This window comes from Hypanus sabinus, chromosome 4 (genome assembly GCF_030144855.1).
Source record: "Hypanus sabinus isolate sHypSab1 chromosome 4, sHypSab1.hap1, whole genome shotgun sequence".
NCBI lineage: Eukaryota > Metazoa > Chordata > Chondrichthyes > Myliobatiformes > Dasyatidae > Hypanus > Hypanus sabinus.
In genome coordinates, this window is record NC_082709.1 from 37,928,717 (window position 1) to 37,946,614 (window position 17,898).

The 17,898-nt window shown below is 41.6% G+C and overlaps 1 protein-coding gene across 1 annotated transcript in view; it reads right to left on the reverse strand.

Annotated features, from left to right (window-relative positions):
* Positions 1-266: 266 nt before the first annotated feature.
* The window catches only part of LOC132392663 (collagen alpha-2(V) chain-like), a 255,184-nt gene continuing 237,552 nt past the window's right edge, over positions 267-17,898 (reverse strand). Inside the window, exons 50-54 of the mRNA XM_059966857.1 lie at positions 17,606-17,713; positions 13,066-13,348; positions 8,234-8,424; positions 5,813-6,055; positions 267-2,299 (exon numbers count right to left, since the gene is read on the reverse strand). Coding sequence (XP_059822840.1) covers positions 2,153-2,299; positions 5,813-6,055; positions 8,234-8,424; positions 13,066-13,348; positions 17,606-17,713 — 972 coding nt within the window. The 3' untranslated portion in view covers positions 267-2,152. The remainder of the gene's footprint in view (positions 2,300-5,812; positions 6,056-8,233; positions 8,425-13,065; positions 13,349-17,605; positions 17,714-17,898) is intronic.

A 17,898-nucleotide genomic window follows, 5' to 3' on the forward strand; every position in this document is an offset into this window, starting at 1 on the left:
ATTACCTTCCAATTTTCTGCCAATGAAAGTATGCATCTTGACTTTAGTTTAAAGGATTATTATGGTAGGCAATCTGATTGATCTTCTCGCACTATCTATGCAGAGTATACCACTTAATGCAGAACAGAAATCCTAGTCACCAGTAAATTACAGTATATGTGAAAGAATTACAGAGTTGTGATTCGTGAATTTTCCTCTATCCTAAGCCTCTGCGGGATGTTTCAAGTGCAAAAATATCTGCCAGTTAAACATGCCAGACAAATAACCCATGTAAATCAGATTTCTTCAATTAAACCAAATTACAGTTTGATTTTTGTTCTGTTGAGTGTTTACTAATATCTACATTAGTAAACACAAGAAAAGCTTAAACAGTATAAAATTGCTTCAACATTTAATTTTCCTATTCATTTTTACTGTTACATAAGATAAGGTTCAGAAAAGCTCAGATAATTAAATAGGTCTTACAGCAAGTTAAAACAGAGGGTCCTTCCATAAGCATGACAGGCAGAGTGCTGTGTACACATCTCCAGCTGGAGTGATTCTTTGCACCAAAAGGAAACAAATATAATAAATGAGCCACCTGGAAATTTAATTTCCCATCTAATCTCATTAATTTGGCACAAAAACCGTTTCAAATAACATGTTGCAAAAGCACTTGTGTTACATTCTATTTAGCCTTAAATGAGGTACTTAAAAGTATACCCAAAGGAAAGCAAAATTACTATGATGCAAATAGTATTGAATGTAAAGTGTAGAGAAATAAAAACAACAATGAAGAAATGCAGCCCTGAAAAATATCTGATTAGAAGAATGGCCAACTATGTGTTTTGTAACCTGAAATAGCCAGTTGATCATTCAACTGAACAAAGATGGCTTTTCTGGTAGCATTAATTATCATGCATATATAATTTTTGGTTCATTACACAAAACCAGTAGCATTTAAATAATTTTCTGGATGGATATAATTTCCTGGAAGAATCCAAATCTTGATGTAAGTACATATTCTATAATTTATTTCAATTTCTTATCACTGAAAGTTTCCACTGCATTTGAAACTTTGAACAAAGGTACATCAGGTTTATTGTCATAGGAAAGGTACTCCTGCTCAAAGTGAAACATTTGGGCATGTTAGACATTTTGTTATTGCCACGATCAGTTAGTTACAAATTTACAGCCATTGGCTGGGGGTGAGGTGGGGGGGGAATTCAATTAATTCAACCATAGGTGTTTCCGGTTTCCTTGTAAAATGGTCCTTTTTATTGGAGAATGAAAGAACATTTTAAAGAGATAAAGAAACATTGCAAAATGGATTTTCCTACATGCTTTAACTTTCAAGACATGCAGATCATTCTATTACTAATTAAACTGAAATTATTACTGAAAGATAAGGAACACCATTCATACTCAAGAAATGTTGACACAACAGTAATAATGTGGCATTAATGTGATGGGGCCTACAGCTACTTCATCAAAAGCTTAAAGGAAATAGGATCTTAATAACTAGCACCATCATTTCTTTACTCTGTCTCCTGGTTCCGTAAACACAGATGGAAGCCCTGGAAATTTTAGCACCTTGGAGAAAAATGAATCAGACAAGCATCAACACATCCTAGCTTCTGACAGAGATGAGGTAGCTTAAACTTGGGTTTTGCTTAACTGTAAGTTGTAATTGTGGTAGGAAAACTTGATATTAAAGTAAACTATAAATGAATAGATAGGAAGACTGGTTTTGCTCTCTCCATGGAGAACAGTGTTGACGGGAAGCATGGTTTGGGGAAGCCTAGGATATGAAGATGTGGGTTCTCTAAACCAGGCTTAATGTCTCATCCCCAACAAGTATTGTGTGGAACATTTCCCCATGTGAAAATCTCAGTCTATATGTTTAATACTTTTAAGTTTTAAGAGTGAAAATCTTAACTGTTCCCATTCCTGTTACAAAAGAGCCAATAATTATTATTGTACTTAAAAACTGTCTGGTAATTTCTACAGTTTTTAAATCACATTTTACTTTTATCAACGGGTTCATATGAACAATAAATAATTGTTGTGAAGGGTTGGAAAATTCTAATTATTTATATATACAGTGCTGATTTGATCAGCCATTAATTCAAGAGTCCAGGAATGTCTTCAAGATCTCTATGTCCTTTTTATTTTACAAGAAACAAACGGGGCCAATTTCAAAGCCAAATTCCTGATCAGAACCTCCAATATCCAAGGGTGCAATATCCACAATGGGAAGTCGTGCTGTGTTCTGTGTTCGATATTCAAAGACCGTCTTGCCCCAACTGCCAGTGTGTCTCTGCAAAAAAAAAAGACACATGAAGATTGCACATGAACCATTGCCACATAACTCTGCATCAATGTTCACCTGAGTAACAGACAGTATTTACACACGTTCACCCTCAAATTACAGATGATCAGTTTTTTGTAGTGTTTGGTCTCAGTACTGTTTAGTTATGATTTCTCTGGCCACCAATGTTATTTATTATTATTATGAGCCTATACTTTACATAGTCATGTCCATTTAATATTTTGACAATAGACTGGAGGTTGCACTTTGCCTCTTAATTTAAGATTTGGGATTTCTACAGTTGTGTGGGTGATTGTGAGCCCAGACATTCCTCAAGCTACTTGCTAGCCATCATCCCACTATGAATTTGGGAGAGTGCACCAGCAGGGTCAAAGTTGTGACTATCCCCCCCACCCCCCACAAGCACATGGTATGTATGCCTTCAAATATTGGGGCAGGGCATTGATTATAAAAGATGGTACACCATGTTGCAACTTTACAAAGCAGTGGTTGATCCACATTTAGTGTTTTGAGTGCAGTTCTGGCAAGGATATGGTTGCACAGGAGAGACTTCAGAGGAGATTCACCTGATGCCTGGATTGGAACGTGCCAATTACGAGGAGGGTTTGGATAGATTTGATCTGTTTTCCCTGGAGCAATGGAGGATGACTGGTGACCAGATAGAGGCATACAACATTATGAGAGATAGAGACAGAGTAGATAGCCAGTTGTTTTTTGACCAATGGTAATCAAAGACAAGAAGTCAATGCTTTAAAATGTGAAGTAATAGTTTTAAAAGTAATCGGAGGAGAAAGTTTCCATTTTCTATGTAGAATGGATGATATCTACCACATGGTGTAAGTGGTGGAATAAGATTCTGGGGATATTGAGACAGACTTAAATAAGCTGCGCATAGCAGGTCCTATCAGGATGAATGTACACGGGCAAAAAGGTTGGCTTTGACCTGGTGGACTGGGTTGCCATTTCACTGTTGTACAACTCTGACTCCATAACTCGGAATGGAGAAGCACACCTGATGAGTCAAGAAAGGCATTGCCACAACTTTAATGTAAAGCTTTAGATTGTTTAATTTGTTCATGAATTTAAAATGCTGCTGAAGGAGGAAAGAGGGATTACATTCCCCATACCATCTTGCTCATTCACTTCGTTCCACCATACCTCCTTTCTCTCAGTCTTCTATCTCTCTATTCCTTTTGTTTATCTTTTCTTACCCTTTGCCTCAATTCCTTTCCATCTCCCTTCCAACTTCTCTTGTGCTTCATGCCTCCCTTCTGCCCTTCTTCCCTTCTAATGCTTCTCCCTATTTTGACTCTCTTTCCCTCCCCACCACCGGTTGCCATCCATTCCTTTTGTTACCTCCCTCCATCTCTCCTTTCTGATTTGACAGAAGCCTGTTCTCTTTATTATCTACACATGTTGAAACAGGTTAGTGATTATGTGACTGAGAAAAGAGCCTTATCATGCTAGCATCATAGCTCCCCTCATGTCCTCTCACATCATTCCTCCACTAAATCTAGCACGGCCATCCTTCAATTCCACCCTATCTATGGCAATCAGGTCAACCTTCTCACAACTCTTTCATAAGGAAGTTTCTTCTGCATTCTCTGCTCATTAGCTTCTAAACTCTGCAGGAAATGTTCTCTGTAAACATTCAGTCAATTATTTTAAAGGGTTTGGCAAGATTTTCCCTTCTCTTCGTTTTAGTTAAAACAAAAGAGCACCCGTCTATTTATCATGAATACAAGAGATTCTGCAGATACTGGAAATCTTACTCTTGTCCTTACCTATCCCTTCATGAGCCTCTGTATCCAGCACATAGTTCTCCATATCTTCTACCATATCCAACAGGATCCTATGACTAAGGGCATCTATCCCTCCCCCCACCCCCCCACTCTTCACTTACTATAGGGATTACTCTCTACATAACCCCCTTGTCTCTTCCCACTGATCTCTCTGCTGGTACTTAACCCTGCAAGCATAACAAGTACACCCGCCTCCTCCCTTACCACCATTCAGAGCCCCAGTCATTCCAAGTGAGGTGACACTTCACCTGTAAGTCTGTTAGGATCATCTATTGTATCCAATGCTACCGGTTTAGCCTCTCCTACAATTGTGAGACTCGGTGGTAGATTGGAGAACTACTTTGTCGAGCACCTTCACTCCATTTGCTGCAAAAGGCAGGATCTCCAGGTAGCCACCCATTTTAATTCAACTTCTCATTCCTATTTCAACTTATTAGCCTCCACTACTGCCACAAGTTCTTATGAAGGGTCTCAGCCTGAAATGTTTACTAATTCCTTTCCGTAGATGCTGCTTGACTTGCTGAGTTCCTTCAGCATTTTGTATGTGTTACCTCATATTCCATCAGGATAACCTTCAACCTGATGGCATGAACATCAATATCTCTTGAGTTCTGCTAAATTCTCTCCTGCCCCTTCTCTCTTATTCCATTCCCCATTCTGGTCCCATTCTGGTTTCCCTATCACCATTTCTCTTCTCCTCACCTGCCCATCTCCTCCACGGAATGTTTCCCCCCCACCCCCTTCCCTTTCTTTCAAGGTCCATTGTACTCTCCCATTAGATTCCTCCTCCTTCAGCCCTTTACCTCTTCCGCCTGTTACCTTCCAGCTTATTTCTTTACCTTTCCTTCCCTACCCACCTAGTTTCACTTATCACCTGTCAGCTTGTGTTCCTTGCTCTCCCCCTACCTCTTCCTTCTGACTTCTTTCCCCTGGGTCTCAGCCTGAACCGTTGACTGTTTATTCCTGTCCATTGATGCTGCCTGACTTGCTGAGTTCCTCCAGCATCTTGTGTGTGTTGCCGAGTCTGTTCATCATTTTTTTGGTGTGCATACCCTCACATTTCTAAAATCTTATTTGTGATTTTTTTTCCTGCTTGTATATTCTTTGTATAATAAGACCAGAACATTAAATAAATAGTTAAGCTCTTGAAGAAGTAATCCCAGAAAAATATATTATACTTAGCGCTCACCCAACGTACCATTTTCTCAAAGATGCTGTTTTCTTGGCCTTCCATTCAGTTTGGACACGTATCTACAAGTTTATGGTCAACTGTCACTTTAATTCTCTGTCACTATTCCATTCTGACTACTGTTCTAGCCTGGTTCAGAAACAGCACCTATCTTTTCGATTGAAAGATTACACTTTTTCTGAGCTCAACACAACACAAATTTTAAAGAGAGATTTCATAATTCCTATTCAAATTCCCTACACATTCTCCCTTTAAGACTATTGTTTTGTTTTGCTTTGCATTCCATTTTGTCACATAATTTCAAAGGCACAATTCTGTGGCTGGTGGAAATCTGGAATGAAGAAACAAATGTCCAGGCAGTACCTGGGCAGAGGAGAACAATTAACCTTTTGGATTGACAATCTTCTTCCAGAAATACTGCCAGACCTACTGAGTACTCCCAGTACCCATGGTTCCTTTGTATTAGAGAGCACTTTGTTCATGGTAAGCAAGTTATTGATTAATACTTACAGTGCAGCCATCTTCCAGCACTGTATATTTAAATCTGTTATTTCCTTCTGCTTTGATCTCAATGTCATTGGCACTCTTCAGAATCAATGCTTTCCTAAGCGTGCCAGTTTGGTCATCCATGTAAGCAATGCTGTTTTTACAATGGTAGGTAATATTTTGGGAAGCTTCTTTCGACAGGAGACGGAGGAATGTTGTCTGAATCATTACAGTATTTGGAGAATGCATCTTGTCCCCATAACTGAACTGTTGAGACAAAAACAATTTGAACAGTAAGGCTGTGAAGTTTCATTTCCACGATCATTAGAAACGGATGCTGGCAGATTTGCTGGATCAATAGCTTGTCTCACATTGATCTGTGTAGGCAGTCAGAACCAATTGGAGACCAGTAGCCTAGACTTTATTGACACAGGTCTACAAATGACAATATCTACCAATGGTCATCACTTCTCCAATCTTAGTGGATGGGGATAAGTTGTCCTTCTGGTTCAAGGTATCCATATTTGGGGGAGGGGTGGGGAGTAGTGTGTGTGTGTGTGTGTGTGGGGGGGGGGATCTGAGGGTGGTTGGGTGGGGGGCGGAACAAAGTAATGAAAAACATTCCTCCCATCTCAGCTGACCATCAAAGATTTCAGGATTTCTAAATGTTTAACTGCCATTTTAATATTTTATTTTAACGTGTTAAAGGCAGTACTTTTTGTTTTGCTTGTTTTAAAATTCATTTTTAGAGAGAATGTTACTTTTCCCTTTGCCTGCCCGTTGAAATCAATGGGACCACAGACCTAACACTAGGTGTAACCTGGTGGAAGATCTGAAAGCTGACTCTACGTCAGATTTGCATGGGTTTCTTTGGAAGATGGAGCTCAACTAACAGACTCCCTGGGTTGCAAATTAAACATACACGGCCAAATAATGGTGACTGGATTTGTGACCTCTATGATTTTAATAAGTGTTACTGGTTCTGCCCAGTCCTGTAATCTGGAAAAGTACTGATCAACCTTTCTACATTTAACTAGTTATGATTCTGATTTATTGTGGCTTTAATTAGGCAAATCAATTGAAACGGAATGTCTTTACATGCAGTATAAAGGAATTAAAAGTTTCTGTTCACACTGCAGTATTGTTTTCTTACCAATAGATGGTGATGATAATCTGCTTAATGCAATTCATAAATTTTACATGATGCCATATCACCATCTACTGGTTATCAGCAAACATTACAAGACTATGGCCATTTCACATGTTCACCATCAAACAGAATTCATTCCCCCCCCCCCCCCACCCCCCATTCTTCAGGATTGATGTTTGTATACTATTTAGCTAATCCAAGCTTAACTTCCAAAAATCTTCTTCATTTTTATTTTCAATGACTTTTTAACTGTTGTATGATACTAGCAATAAATAATTCTAAATTTATGACCACAGTGGAAGGTATTTAGTCAATCAAGTACACACCAGTTCGCAAAGCATTCCCCATCAGTCCTGTTCCGCTTTTCCCATTCAAATATATTCTCCCATATGCTCACCAGATTTCCCTGATTCTCCTGCCACCACATGCATCTGAGCCAATTGACAACAATTACCCACCAACACATCTCAAGAATATGGGAGAGAACTAGAGGCCCAGGGAAGCCCATATGATCTCAGGGAGAAGTTGCACTCAAGGACAGATTTGAGTCAAGTGTCTGAACCTGAGCACTGCCCCTTGAACACCGTTTCAACTAACATGCTGTCTCAGTTGTGATAAATGAGGAGTGTTTGCTTCATCTTTGGACTGCCTAAGATTTTGCCGGACAGTCGAATGACTTGATTCTGCACAGTGTCTCTTAAATCCCTATGCTCTCAGAAATCAAGCTCTAGTCTGCTCAGCCATGTGTTCTAACTCAGGACCTTAAGTGCTGGCAACAACCTTTTTAATTTCCTTTGCCCTTTTCCCAGCTTAGTGATATCTTTCTTCTAACAGGAACTGTGCGGAATGTTATTGGTAAGGTCTTATATAAGTGCATCATAGTGTCTCAAATCCTGTACTTATTACCATGACTGATGAAGGCCAGCTTGCTGAACACCATCTTCACCACCCTGTCTGGCTGTGACACCACTCTCGGGGAACAATATACTTGTACTCCACAGTCTCTCTGGCTGTTACTACTGTTGCCTATTAGGGGTCATCAAACACACTGCCCCCACCCAATCAAAAGTTTCCAAAGAGATACTGTATACCTTATTACTGAGGGGAAAACTGCATTGTTATGCACACAACTCAGATATGACAACTTTACTGTAACTCCAGTCTATGATGATCCTGAGTGCTTCCAACTCAAATTAAAAACATCTTGCTTGGAAACTTCTCCTGATTTTAACCACAAATAAAGAGAGTGCAGTTTGCACATAATGGATAGTACAACTCCTATCCTTGCAACTCACTTGTAATCCACCGTTCATAGAGTCACCAAACCATAAATGTCTATTATTATCACTATTCCTTTTGCTCCACCAGGACTTGCGTGGGATTTCAGACGGGTCAGCAAATATACACGTCTCTCCAGTTTCCATGTTGCAGTATACTTCAATAGCGTCCTCAACACATCCCTGGTTTGGATCAATCCAGTACTTGCCTATAAAATAAATTCAGTTATTAGAGTACACCGAAGTAACCATACACAGTACAAGCTAATGGTAAAAAAATGCACTTTCCCTGTGTTTTGGTGTGAAAATAGAAGTCCCTTGGCTCTTCTCACTATCTTACCGAATACACTGTATGACAGACATCCCACCTCTCCCATAAGTTCCGGGAGTCTCCCGCATACTGATAGCGGCTCCCTGATGCCCACAAATTATACACAATATCTCGGACATCGATCTTTTTGAGAGCGAGCGAGTGAGAGGGAGAGAGAGAGTGAGTGACAGACATAACGAGAGAGTGACAGAGAGAGCATCCTGATTGGTCTCTCTTTGTGCTAAGTAGACCTATCAGTTTTCTCTGTGGGCGGGCTTTGCAGTCGACCTCTTTCTCACTTTCATTGTCCACCATTCAGTTTAGTGTCCTGCAGTGCCATGACAAAGTGTTCCAAAGAAAGAAAATATAAAATATACTTCACCCCAGACTATACTAAAGTGTACTCCGGCCTAATAGGGGTCAAAAGTAATGACAGTGTTGCTTGCTGCACTGTTTGCAACAGAAACTTTTCTATTGCCTATGGTGGAGTAAATAACTGTAAAAGACATGTTGAGGTGAGTTTAACAGGTGTCATTCGTTCATTAGCATAGCTAATGTTATTTAAACTAGCTGGAGCTACTCTATTGATGTCCTACATGATGAGGCTAAACCCCCTGGAGACTTGCAAAATGCTCAAATCTGCCAAGCAAGCCACATCACAGTACAAAGAAAGTCTGCAAAAGAAATAGAGAAGCTATTTGCATTAGCATTTAGCTATCAGCATTGAGACTGCCAATAAATTCTCAACAAGGTCAACAAGGAAACTTCTCAACAAGGTCAACACACACACACACACACACACACACACACACACACACACACACACACACACACACATATATATAGTTTCAATGTGTGAGCAAATAAATTGTTGTGTTCTTTCATAATCAAATGTCCTGTAGAGGTTAACCTGGGGAGGTGGGATGATATGGGGTTGCCGGGGTCAGGGGTGGTGGTGCTACCTCCCTGAAATGAGTTTTTGCAGGGTGAGATATCTGGTGTGAACAATGATAAAACTTGATTCCAAGAGTAATATTTGAAACATTAGGATTTAACACTAGACCTGCAATTCACTTGTCACCTAATGTTTCCTCGGTCATAAATGGTAGAAAATTGTACCTGTTATCTAGTCAGTCAGTCAGTCAGTCAGTCTCTCTCTCTCTCTCTCTCTCTCTCTCTCTCTCTCTCTCTCTCTCTCTCTCTCTCTCTCAGCTGATTCAAGCATCAATGTTATCTGACACTTTCGGTAACTTTAATGTGTTCCTCTTTTTGCTTTGGGGGATGGTATCCCAGAAATCCAATCCCTTTACTGATTTGATCAAGGACTTGCGGTTCCTGAATGATTGACTAAAATTTGTAATGATGGTTCATGCAAGTAAAAGCAACAAAGAAACCAACAGATTGCCCCACTTGTTCTAAACCATATTGTGATTTCTAAATGATTACTCATTTAAAATTAATTAATTTGCTGAATTTGGAAGGGAGGTTTACCCTGTTATTATTCTCTGTGGAAGTGAAGGTCTCTAATGCTCAAAACAATTCATTAAATTTTACGTTTGAAATGTCTCTGAATGTTTCACAGAATTTAGAAATGTCCAATGTTTAGTACAGATCATGTTAAGTAGGAAGTTCCTTATTCTTTAAGACTTAACTGATCAATGGTCAATCACACCGAGCTTTGAAACAGAAATTCCTTTTCCATTGTTGGCTCTAGACTGGCAACATGATGTATTCGCCTTCATTGGAACCAAATGTTTGGAAGTGAGTACAACTGGTTGTTGATATTCTTTTTATATGATCAGATCTTGCAGCCAAGGAGGATTTTCTCTCCAATCTTTATTTTGCCAAAGAAACCTTTTAGGCTCCCAAGTTATGGGACCCTTAGTCTCTTAAGTTACATCAATGGATTGAAAGCTATAATACTCCATCACAATCCTGCTCCTCCATTCCTGCTGCAGAGGAATATTGGGCTTACCTGTCTTGTTAGAACATGTAGATTCATTACCCACACCCCCTTCTGTCAATCAATACAGGTCCACTTCAAGGATGTGGGTCTGACCTACTGTGTTAAGCTGTGCGGCTAGGCACAGCTCAAGGGGCATCTATAAGTTCACCTATGACACCAGAATCACTGGTAGAATCTCAGATAGGGACAAGGAGTGCACAGTGGTGAGACAGGTTGGCTGGTTGAACAAAGAACATTGAACAGTACGGCAGTTCGGGCCCTTCATCCCATGACTTTGTACTGACCTTTTAATCTATTTCAAGATCAATCTAATGCTTCTTTTCCATGTTTCATGCACTTACCGCTCTCTGGGTAAATAAAAACTATCTCTGATATCCCTGCTACATTTTCCTCAAGTCCCCTTAAAATTATGTCCTCTCTTATTAGCCATTTCCACCCCACAAGATAAAGAAAATGGCTGTCCACTCCACCTATGCCTCTCATCACTCTTGAATGGTATTGCACCAACAATCTTGGACTCAACATCAGCAAGACCAAGCAATTGATTAGAAAGCGTGAAAAGGGAGAAGTGGGACAATGCACACACACGCCAGTCCTCATTGAGGCTTCAGCAGAGGAAAAGGTGAGCTTCTGATTGTCAACATCTCTGAGGATCAGTGTCCAGGACCCAACACATTGATGCAGACGTGAAGAAGACATACTTCCGACTCTACTTTGTTAGGAGATTTGGTATGTCAGTAAACACTCTCGCGACTTTCTACAGATGTACAGAGTGGAGCATTCTGACTGGTTGCCTCCAATGCACAGGATCACAACAGGCTGCAAAAGGTTACAGATTCAGCCAGCCCCATGGGGCACAACTCACCCCATCATCAAGGACATCATCTAAAGCTGGTGCCTCAAGAAGGTAGCATCTATCATTAAGGACCTTCACCACCCAGGACATGCTTTCTTCTCAATACTCGATCAGGGAGGAGGTACAGGAGCCTGAAAACCCATACTCAGCACTTTAAGAATATCATCCTCTCTTCTATCATCAGATTTCTGAATGATCCACGAATTTCTGAATGATCCATAATTCCTTTTTGGCACTATTTATTTATTTACCTTCTATCATAACTTAACGTATTGTTATCTCTTGCAATGCACTGCGGCTACAAAAGAATAAATTTCCTGACATATATCTGCAATACTAAACCCGCTTCTCATTCTGAGACCAGTCTTGTCTACCATGATCAATTTTAATCTGCAGGCAGAGGGGAGACCCGTGTAAGCAACTTGGGATTTCGTGCACTTTGCGGGTGAGATACGGTGTACATCATTGGGACCATAATTGTATTTTAAATTGGTCCTACTTGGAGACATTGCCATGACTTCAGGTCTGTAAACCCTTCAGAAATGTAGAAGGCTTTCCTTCATGGAAACACTGGAATCACACAAAGCATGATGTCGTCTCCCTCCTCATGGATCCTTAACCCTCTCTTTCCCCTCCCTCCTCAATTCTCAAAGTACATTTATTATCAAAATATGTATACTATATACAACCTTGATATTTGTCTCCTCACAGGCAGACACAAAACAAAGAAACCAAATAGAACCCATTAAAAAAGAAGACTGTCAAACACACAATGCGCAAAGAAAAGAGCAAATCAGGCAAACTAAACAAAGTAAGCAAATAACATACAGAACTAAAGTTCATGAAAGTGAGTTCACAGCCACGTAGCAAGTCACAGCTGATTCAGGAGCCTATTAATTGCAGACCACAGCCTCAGTTCAATGCAAAGATCAGTAAACCTTGCCAAGCAGCAAGCTGAACACCAACATGACCCGTCACCTCCTTCACCTCTGGCTCTGACACCCTGACCTTTTCAATCTGGCCCGGCACTTAAATTGGCGGAACCTTGGACCCGGGCCTGCTACATTGATACGCTATCAGGCTCAGGCCCTGCCACTTCAGCTCTGCTCCACTTTGGCTCGCTTCACTTTGGATCTACTGCTTCAAATAGGCTCCAAGTCTGCTCCAGCAATGGCCAAAGATTGGCTCATTCCTTGCTCTTGGGCCCAGGGCCCCACCACCTCGATTCAGCCCATAACTGCCATGCTGCAACTATCTGGCCTCTTTGAAACTTCAGTTCATACCACAAAAATACCAGATCATACAGGCAGTTCAAAAGCTCCACTCCAAAAGGGAAGTGCCAGGCTATTGATTGCAGTGATTGTTTTCCGCAAAATGTGTAATTAATAAAGTCATTATTAGTTTTGTTTCTTGTCAGTAAGTCATTGCTGTGTTTCAGCAGTGGCATCTTAAACCAGAATTCTCAACAATTACGTAATGAAAGGACTGGCAGCTTCTACATGAGAAACACAAGTTCATCTATCCCAGGCTGTCACTTTTGATCTGACTCTAGTCTGCATTTAATCCATACGGTTCAGTGGATATTTTAAGCTCAACTTTGACCCTACTCCCCTTCCCATTGGTGGGGACCTTATTTTGTTATGCTGTAAAAAAAAATTTGAAGAAGATAAATAACTTAAAAATACACAGGAAAGTAAGGCATCAGTCCAGATACATACCACTTTTCTTCACTGGGTGACAGAATAGAAGATCTTGGCAGGTTCGAGCTGGATTCTTTCTTGAACCATCTGGACTGCGTAAAGTTTCTAACTGACTGCTAAGAGACTTCAGGGTAGCGTCTACCCCAGAATCCATTGGGATGGTGTCAGAGGTCTCATCGGCATTAAGCACATCAAGCGACTCAGGGTCCATGCCGTAACTGTGCAGCATATCTTCATAGTGAGCAGTGGGAGGACCGGGAGGACCAGGGGGACCTGGTGGCCCTTCTTCACCTCGAGGACCCTACCAGCAAGAAAGTTAAGTGCCTATTAATAACTTCTAAATGCATTGTTATCGTATAAACCTCAAATTGATATTGGAAAAGCCTCAAATATTATCACAATTAAACTGGGCATTCATCAACTTTCATTTGCTCAAAGCATCCCAAAATAATTTGCAGCCAACTTGTGATAGAAGTAGTTATAGTCTTGCTTGATGCTAAAAGGTTGTGGCTTCAAGTCCTGCCATGCTGAAGTTTTGCCCATTGGGCGAGGTGACAGATGAGACCTAAACTCCTAAGGTCCCTGTCCAGCTTCTTAGGGAGAAGTAAAATATTTCATGCAACGGCTAGAAGAACAGGAGGCAAGTTATCCCTGGTTAACATTCTTCCCTCGATCAAGGTTACTGAAGTAGGTTATTCAGTCATTGCCACAGTTGTTTACAAAAGATTGTTATGTACAAATTGGCAGCTGTCACTCCTATGTCAACAGTAGCTATGGACTGCAAGCACTTCACTAGCTGTTCTCGTTGTCCACAGGAATGGTACCGGAGGATTGGAGGGAGGCGAATGTTGTCCCCTTGTTCAAAAAAGGTAGTAGGGATAGTCCGGGTAATTATAGACCAGTGAGCCTTACGTCTGTGGTGGGAAAGCTGTTGGAAAAGATTCTTAAAGATAGGGTCTATGGACATTTAGAAAATCATGGTCTGATCAGGGACAGTCAGCATGGCTTTGTGAAGGGCAGAAGGTGCCTAACAAGCCTGATAGAGTTCTTTGAGGAGGTGACCAGACATATAGATGAGGGTAGTGCAGTGGATGTGATCTACATGGATTTTAGTAAGGCACTTGTCAAGGTACCGCATGGTAGGCTTATTCAGAAAGTCAGAAGGCATGGGATCCAGGGAAGTTTGGCCAGGTGGATTCAGAATTGGCTTGCCTGCAGAAGGCGGAGGGTTGTGGTGGAGGGAGTACTTTCAGATTGGAGGGTTGTGACTAGTGGTGTCCAACAAGGATCTGTTCTGGGACCTCTGCTTTTCGTGATTTTTATTAACGACCTGGATGTGGGGGTAGAAGGGTGGGTTGGCAAGTTTGCAGATGACACAAAGGTTGGTGGTGTTGTAGATAGTGTAGAGGATTGTCGAAGATTGCAGAGAGACATTGATAGGATGCAGAAGTGGGCTGAAAAGTGGCAGTTGGAATTCAACCCGGAGAAGTGTGAGGTGGTACACTTTGGAAGGACAAACTCCAAGGCAGAGTACAAAGTATCTGGCAGGATACTTGGTAGTGTGGAGGAGCAGAGGGATCTGGGGGTACATGTCCACAGATCCCTGAAAGTTGCCTCACAGGTAGATAGGGTAGTTAAGAAAGCTTATGGGGCGTTAGCTTTCATAAGTCAAGGGACAGAGTTTAAGAGACTCGATGTAATGATGCAGCTCAATAAAGCTCTAGTTAGGCCACACTTGGAGTACTGTGTCCAGTTCGGGTCGCCTCACTATAGGAAGGATGTGGAATCATTGCAAAGGATACAGAGGAGATTTACCAGGCTGCTGCCTGGTTTAGAGAGTATGGATTATGATCAGAGATTAAGGGAGCTAGGGCTTTACTCTTTGGAGAGGAGGAGGATGAGAGGAGACATGATAGAGGTGTACAAGATATTAAGAGGAATAGACAGAGTGGACAGCCAGCGCCTCTTCCCCAGGGCACCACTGCTCAGTACAAGAGGACGTGGCTTTAAGGTAAGGGGAGGGAAGTTCAAGAGGGTTATTAGAGGAAGGTTTTTCACTCAGAGAGTGGTTGGTGCGTGGAATGCACTGCCTGAGTCAGTGGTGGAGGCAGATACACTAGTGAAGTTTAAGACACTACTAGACAGGTATATGGAGGAATTTAAGGTGGGGGTTATATGTGAAGCAGGGTTTGAGGGTCAGCACAACATTGTGGGCTGAAAGGCCTGTAATGTGCTGTTCTATTCTATGTCTATGTTCTATGTCACATGCACTTTGATATCGCGGATAAGGTAAAGATGTTCTGTAAATGCACGGCTGTCTTTCTTACTGTTAAAAACGTGGTCTCAGTTACTGGTTCAAGCGTAGCAACCTCATGCCAGACAACAAGTTCCAACAAACAGCAATAATGGGTAAAATTTCAGAGAGCCAGTTCTAAGATGTCCTGCTTGTAGTCCTGCTGAAGAGTTTTGACCCAAAGTGTCGACTGTACTTTTTCTATAGATGCTGCCTGGCCTGTTAAGTTCCTGCAGCATTTTGTGTGTGCTGCTCAGATTTCCAGCATCTGTAGATTTTCTCGTTTATTTATAGTAAATTGTGTTTTATGGTGGTTATAATGACTAGATGGCTTAATATTAATTAGAACACAAAAAAAAACAGAATCAAGAGTTATGTCACCAGACCCCTCCAGCCTGCCCCACTATTCAACGTGATCATGGCTGGCCTGAAAACCTGTCCTGTGCCAGTTCCATACAATCTTTCAAATATTTATCTATCTCCGCCTTTAACTGCATCTAGGTTCATCCTCGGGGGAGGGGATAGATAATGCTAGTGATTCACTACTCTCTATGTTCTGAGAGAAGAAATTTCTACCTTCCTTAGCTGTAAGTAAGTAAGGGCTATGAAGCACAAGTACAGGCCCTTTGGTCCATCTGACCTACGTCAACCAAGCTTGTCCTATTTGGCCGATGTAAAGCTTTCCTGTTCCCATTCCCCTCAAAATGCCTTGAACATTGTAATTACATCCACCTCCATCCTAACTGTATGGCCATGTCCACATGTTTGTGGCTTCCCAACATTGAAAAACATCTCAGTGTCTACCCTGTTCAGCACCCTTGGTATCTTGTATGTCTAAATAATGTTCCCCTTGTGCTTCTACAGGCCAAGTTACAATTACAACTAAGAGAAAATCTGCAAATGCTGCAAATCCAAGGAAAACACACAAAATGCTGCAGGAACTCAGTAGAACCATTAACTTCATCTCCTCCATTTCACGCATGTCTACCCTCACCCTGCCTTTCTGCTACCCGACCATGGATAGGTTTACTCTTGTCTTCACCTACCACTCCACCAGCCTCTGCATCCAGCACATAATTCTCCATTATTCTGCCATCTCCAGCAGGATCCCACGACCAAGCATAACTTTCCTTCCTTCCCACTTTCTGCTTTTCACAGGGATCGCTCCGTACACGACACCCTTATACGTTCGTCCCTTCCTACTGATCTCCTTCCTGGCACTTATCTTTGTAAGTGGAAAAAGTGCTGTATCTGCCCTTACACTTCCTCCATCACCACCATTTAGGGCCCCAGACAGTCCTTCCAGGTGAGGTGACACTTCATCTGTGAGTCTGTTAGGATCATCTAGTGTATCCAGTGCTCCCAATTTGGCCTCCTGTATATTGGCGAGACCAAATGCAGATTGGGAGAGCGCTTCACCGAGCACCTACACTCTGCTGTCAGGAAAAGTGGAACTTCCCAGTGGCCACCCATTTTAATTTCACTTCCTATTCCAATTCTGACAAGTCAGTCCTTAGCCCCTCTACTGTTGCAATGCGGCCACACTCAGGTTGGAAGAACGGTACCTTATATACCATCTGGGCAGCCTCCACGATGAACATCAATTTCTTGAAATTTCGTTAATGACCAACATCCCCCCCACCACCATTCCCCATCCCTATTTCCCTCTCTGACCTTATCTCCTTACCTGCCTATCACCTCTCTCTGGTGCTCTTCACCCATTTCTTTCTTCCATGGCCTTCAGTCCTCTCCTATCAGACCCCTCCCCCCTTCTCCAGCCCTGTAGCTCTTTCACCGATCAAGTTCCCAGCTCTTTACATCAGCCCTCCCCCCCCATCCCAGTCTCACCTATCACCTTGTGGTTCTTTGTCCCCTCCCCCCAACCATTTTACTCTGACACCTCAACTTTTTCTCCCGTTCTGACGAAGGGTCTCAGACTAAAACATCAACTGTACTCTTTTTCACTGATGCTGCCTGGCCTGCTGAATTCCTCCAGCATTTTGTGTGTGTTTTGAAAAGCAGATCTTTTGCTTATCAAATCTGTAAAAGAGGTTGAGTAGAAATTTGAACTCAAAACCACAGTTTCTCAAAACATTGAGAAGTTATGATTACCCCCTGGATTGGTGATTACCTTCTTGCTTACGATTGCAACTGCTCTTTGGAAGTAGGTATCTCATAATAGTCCTTTTAGACTTGCCAATGGGTAAACTACTGATGCAGCATACACACTGTCCATTCCTGTTGAGTACCATCATGCACACTTACCTCGGGGCCAGTCTCCCCCACAGTCCCACGCGTTCCAGGTGGTCCAATGGGTCCAGGCAGTCCAAGGTGACCTTCTTTTCCAGGAGGCCCAACTGGACCAGGAGGTCCCTACAGGAATATAGCATTTTAATTGATATTGTGAATGATTTGAAGATTATGCATTATATCTTTCAAAATATGCCAACTGAAGCACAAACATTACTCTTCTTTATTACAACTTCCAGAACATGAATTGTTCCTTTAATACCTTAGGTTCAAACTCAAAATGGTGCTATCATTGGTTAGAAGTGATA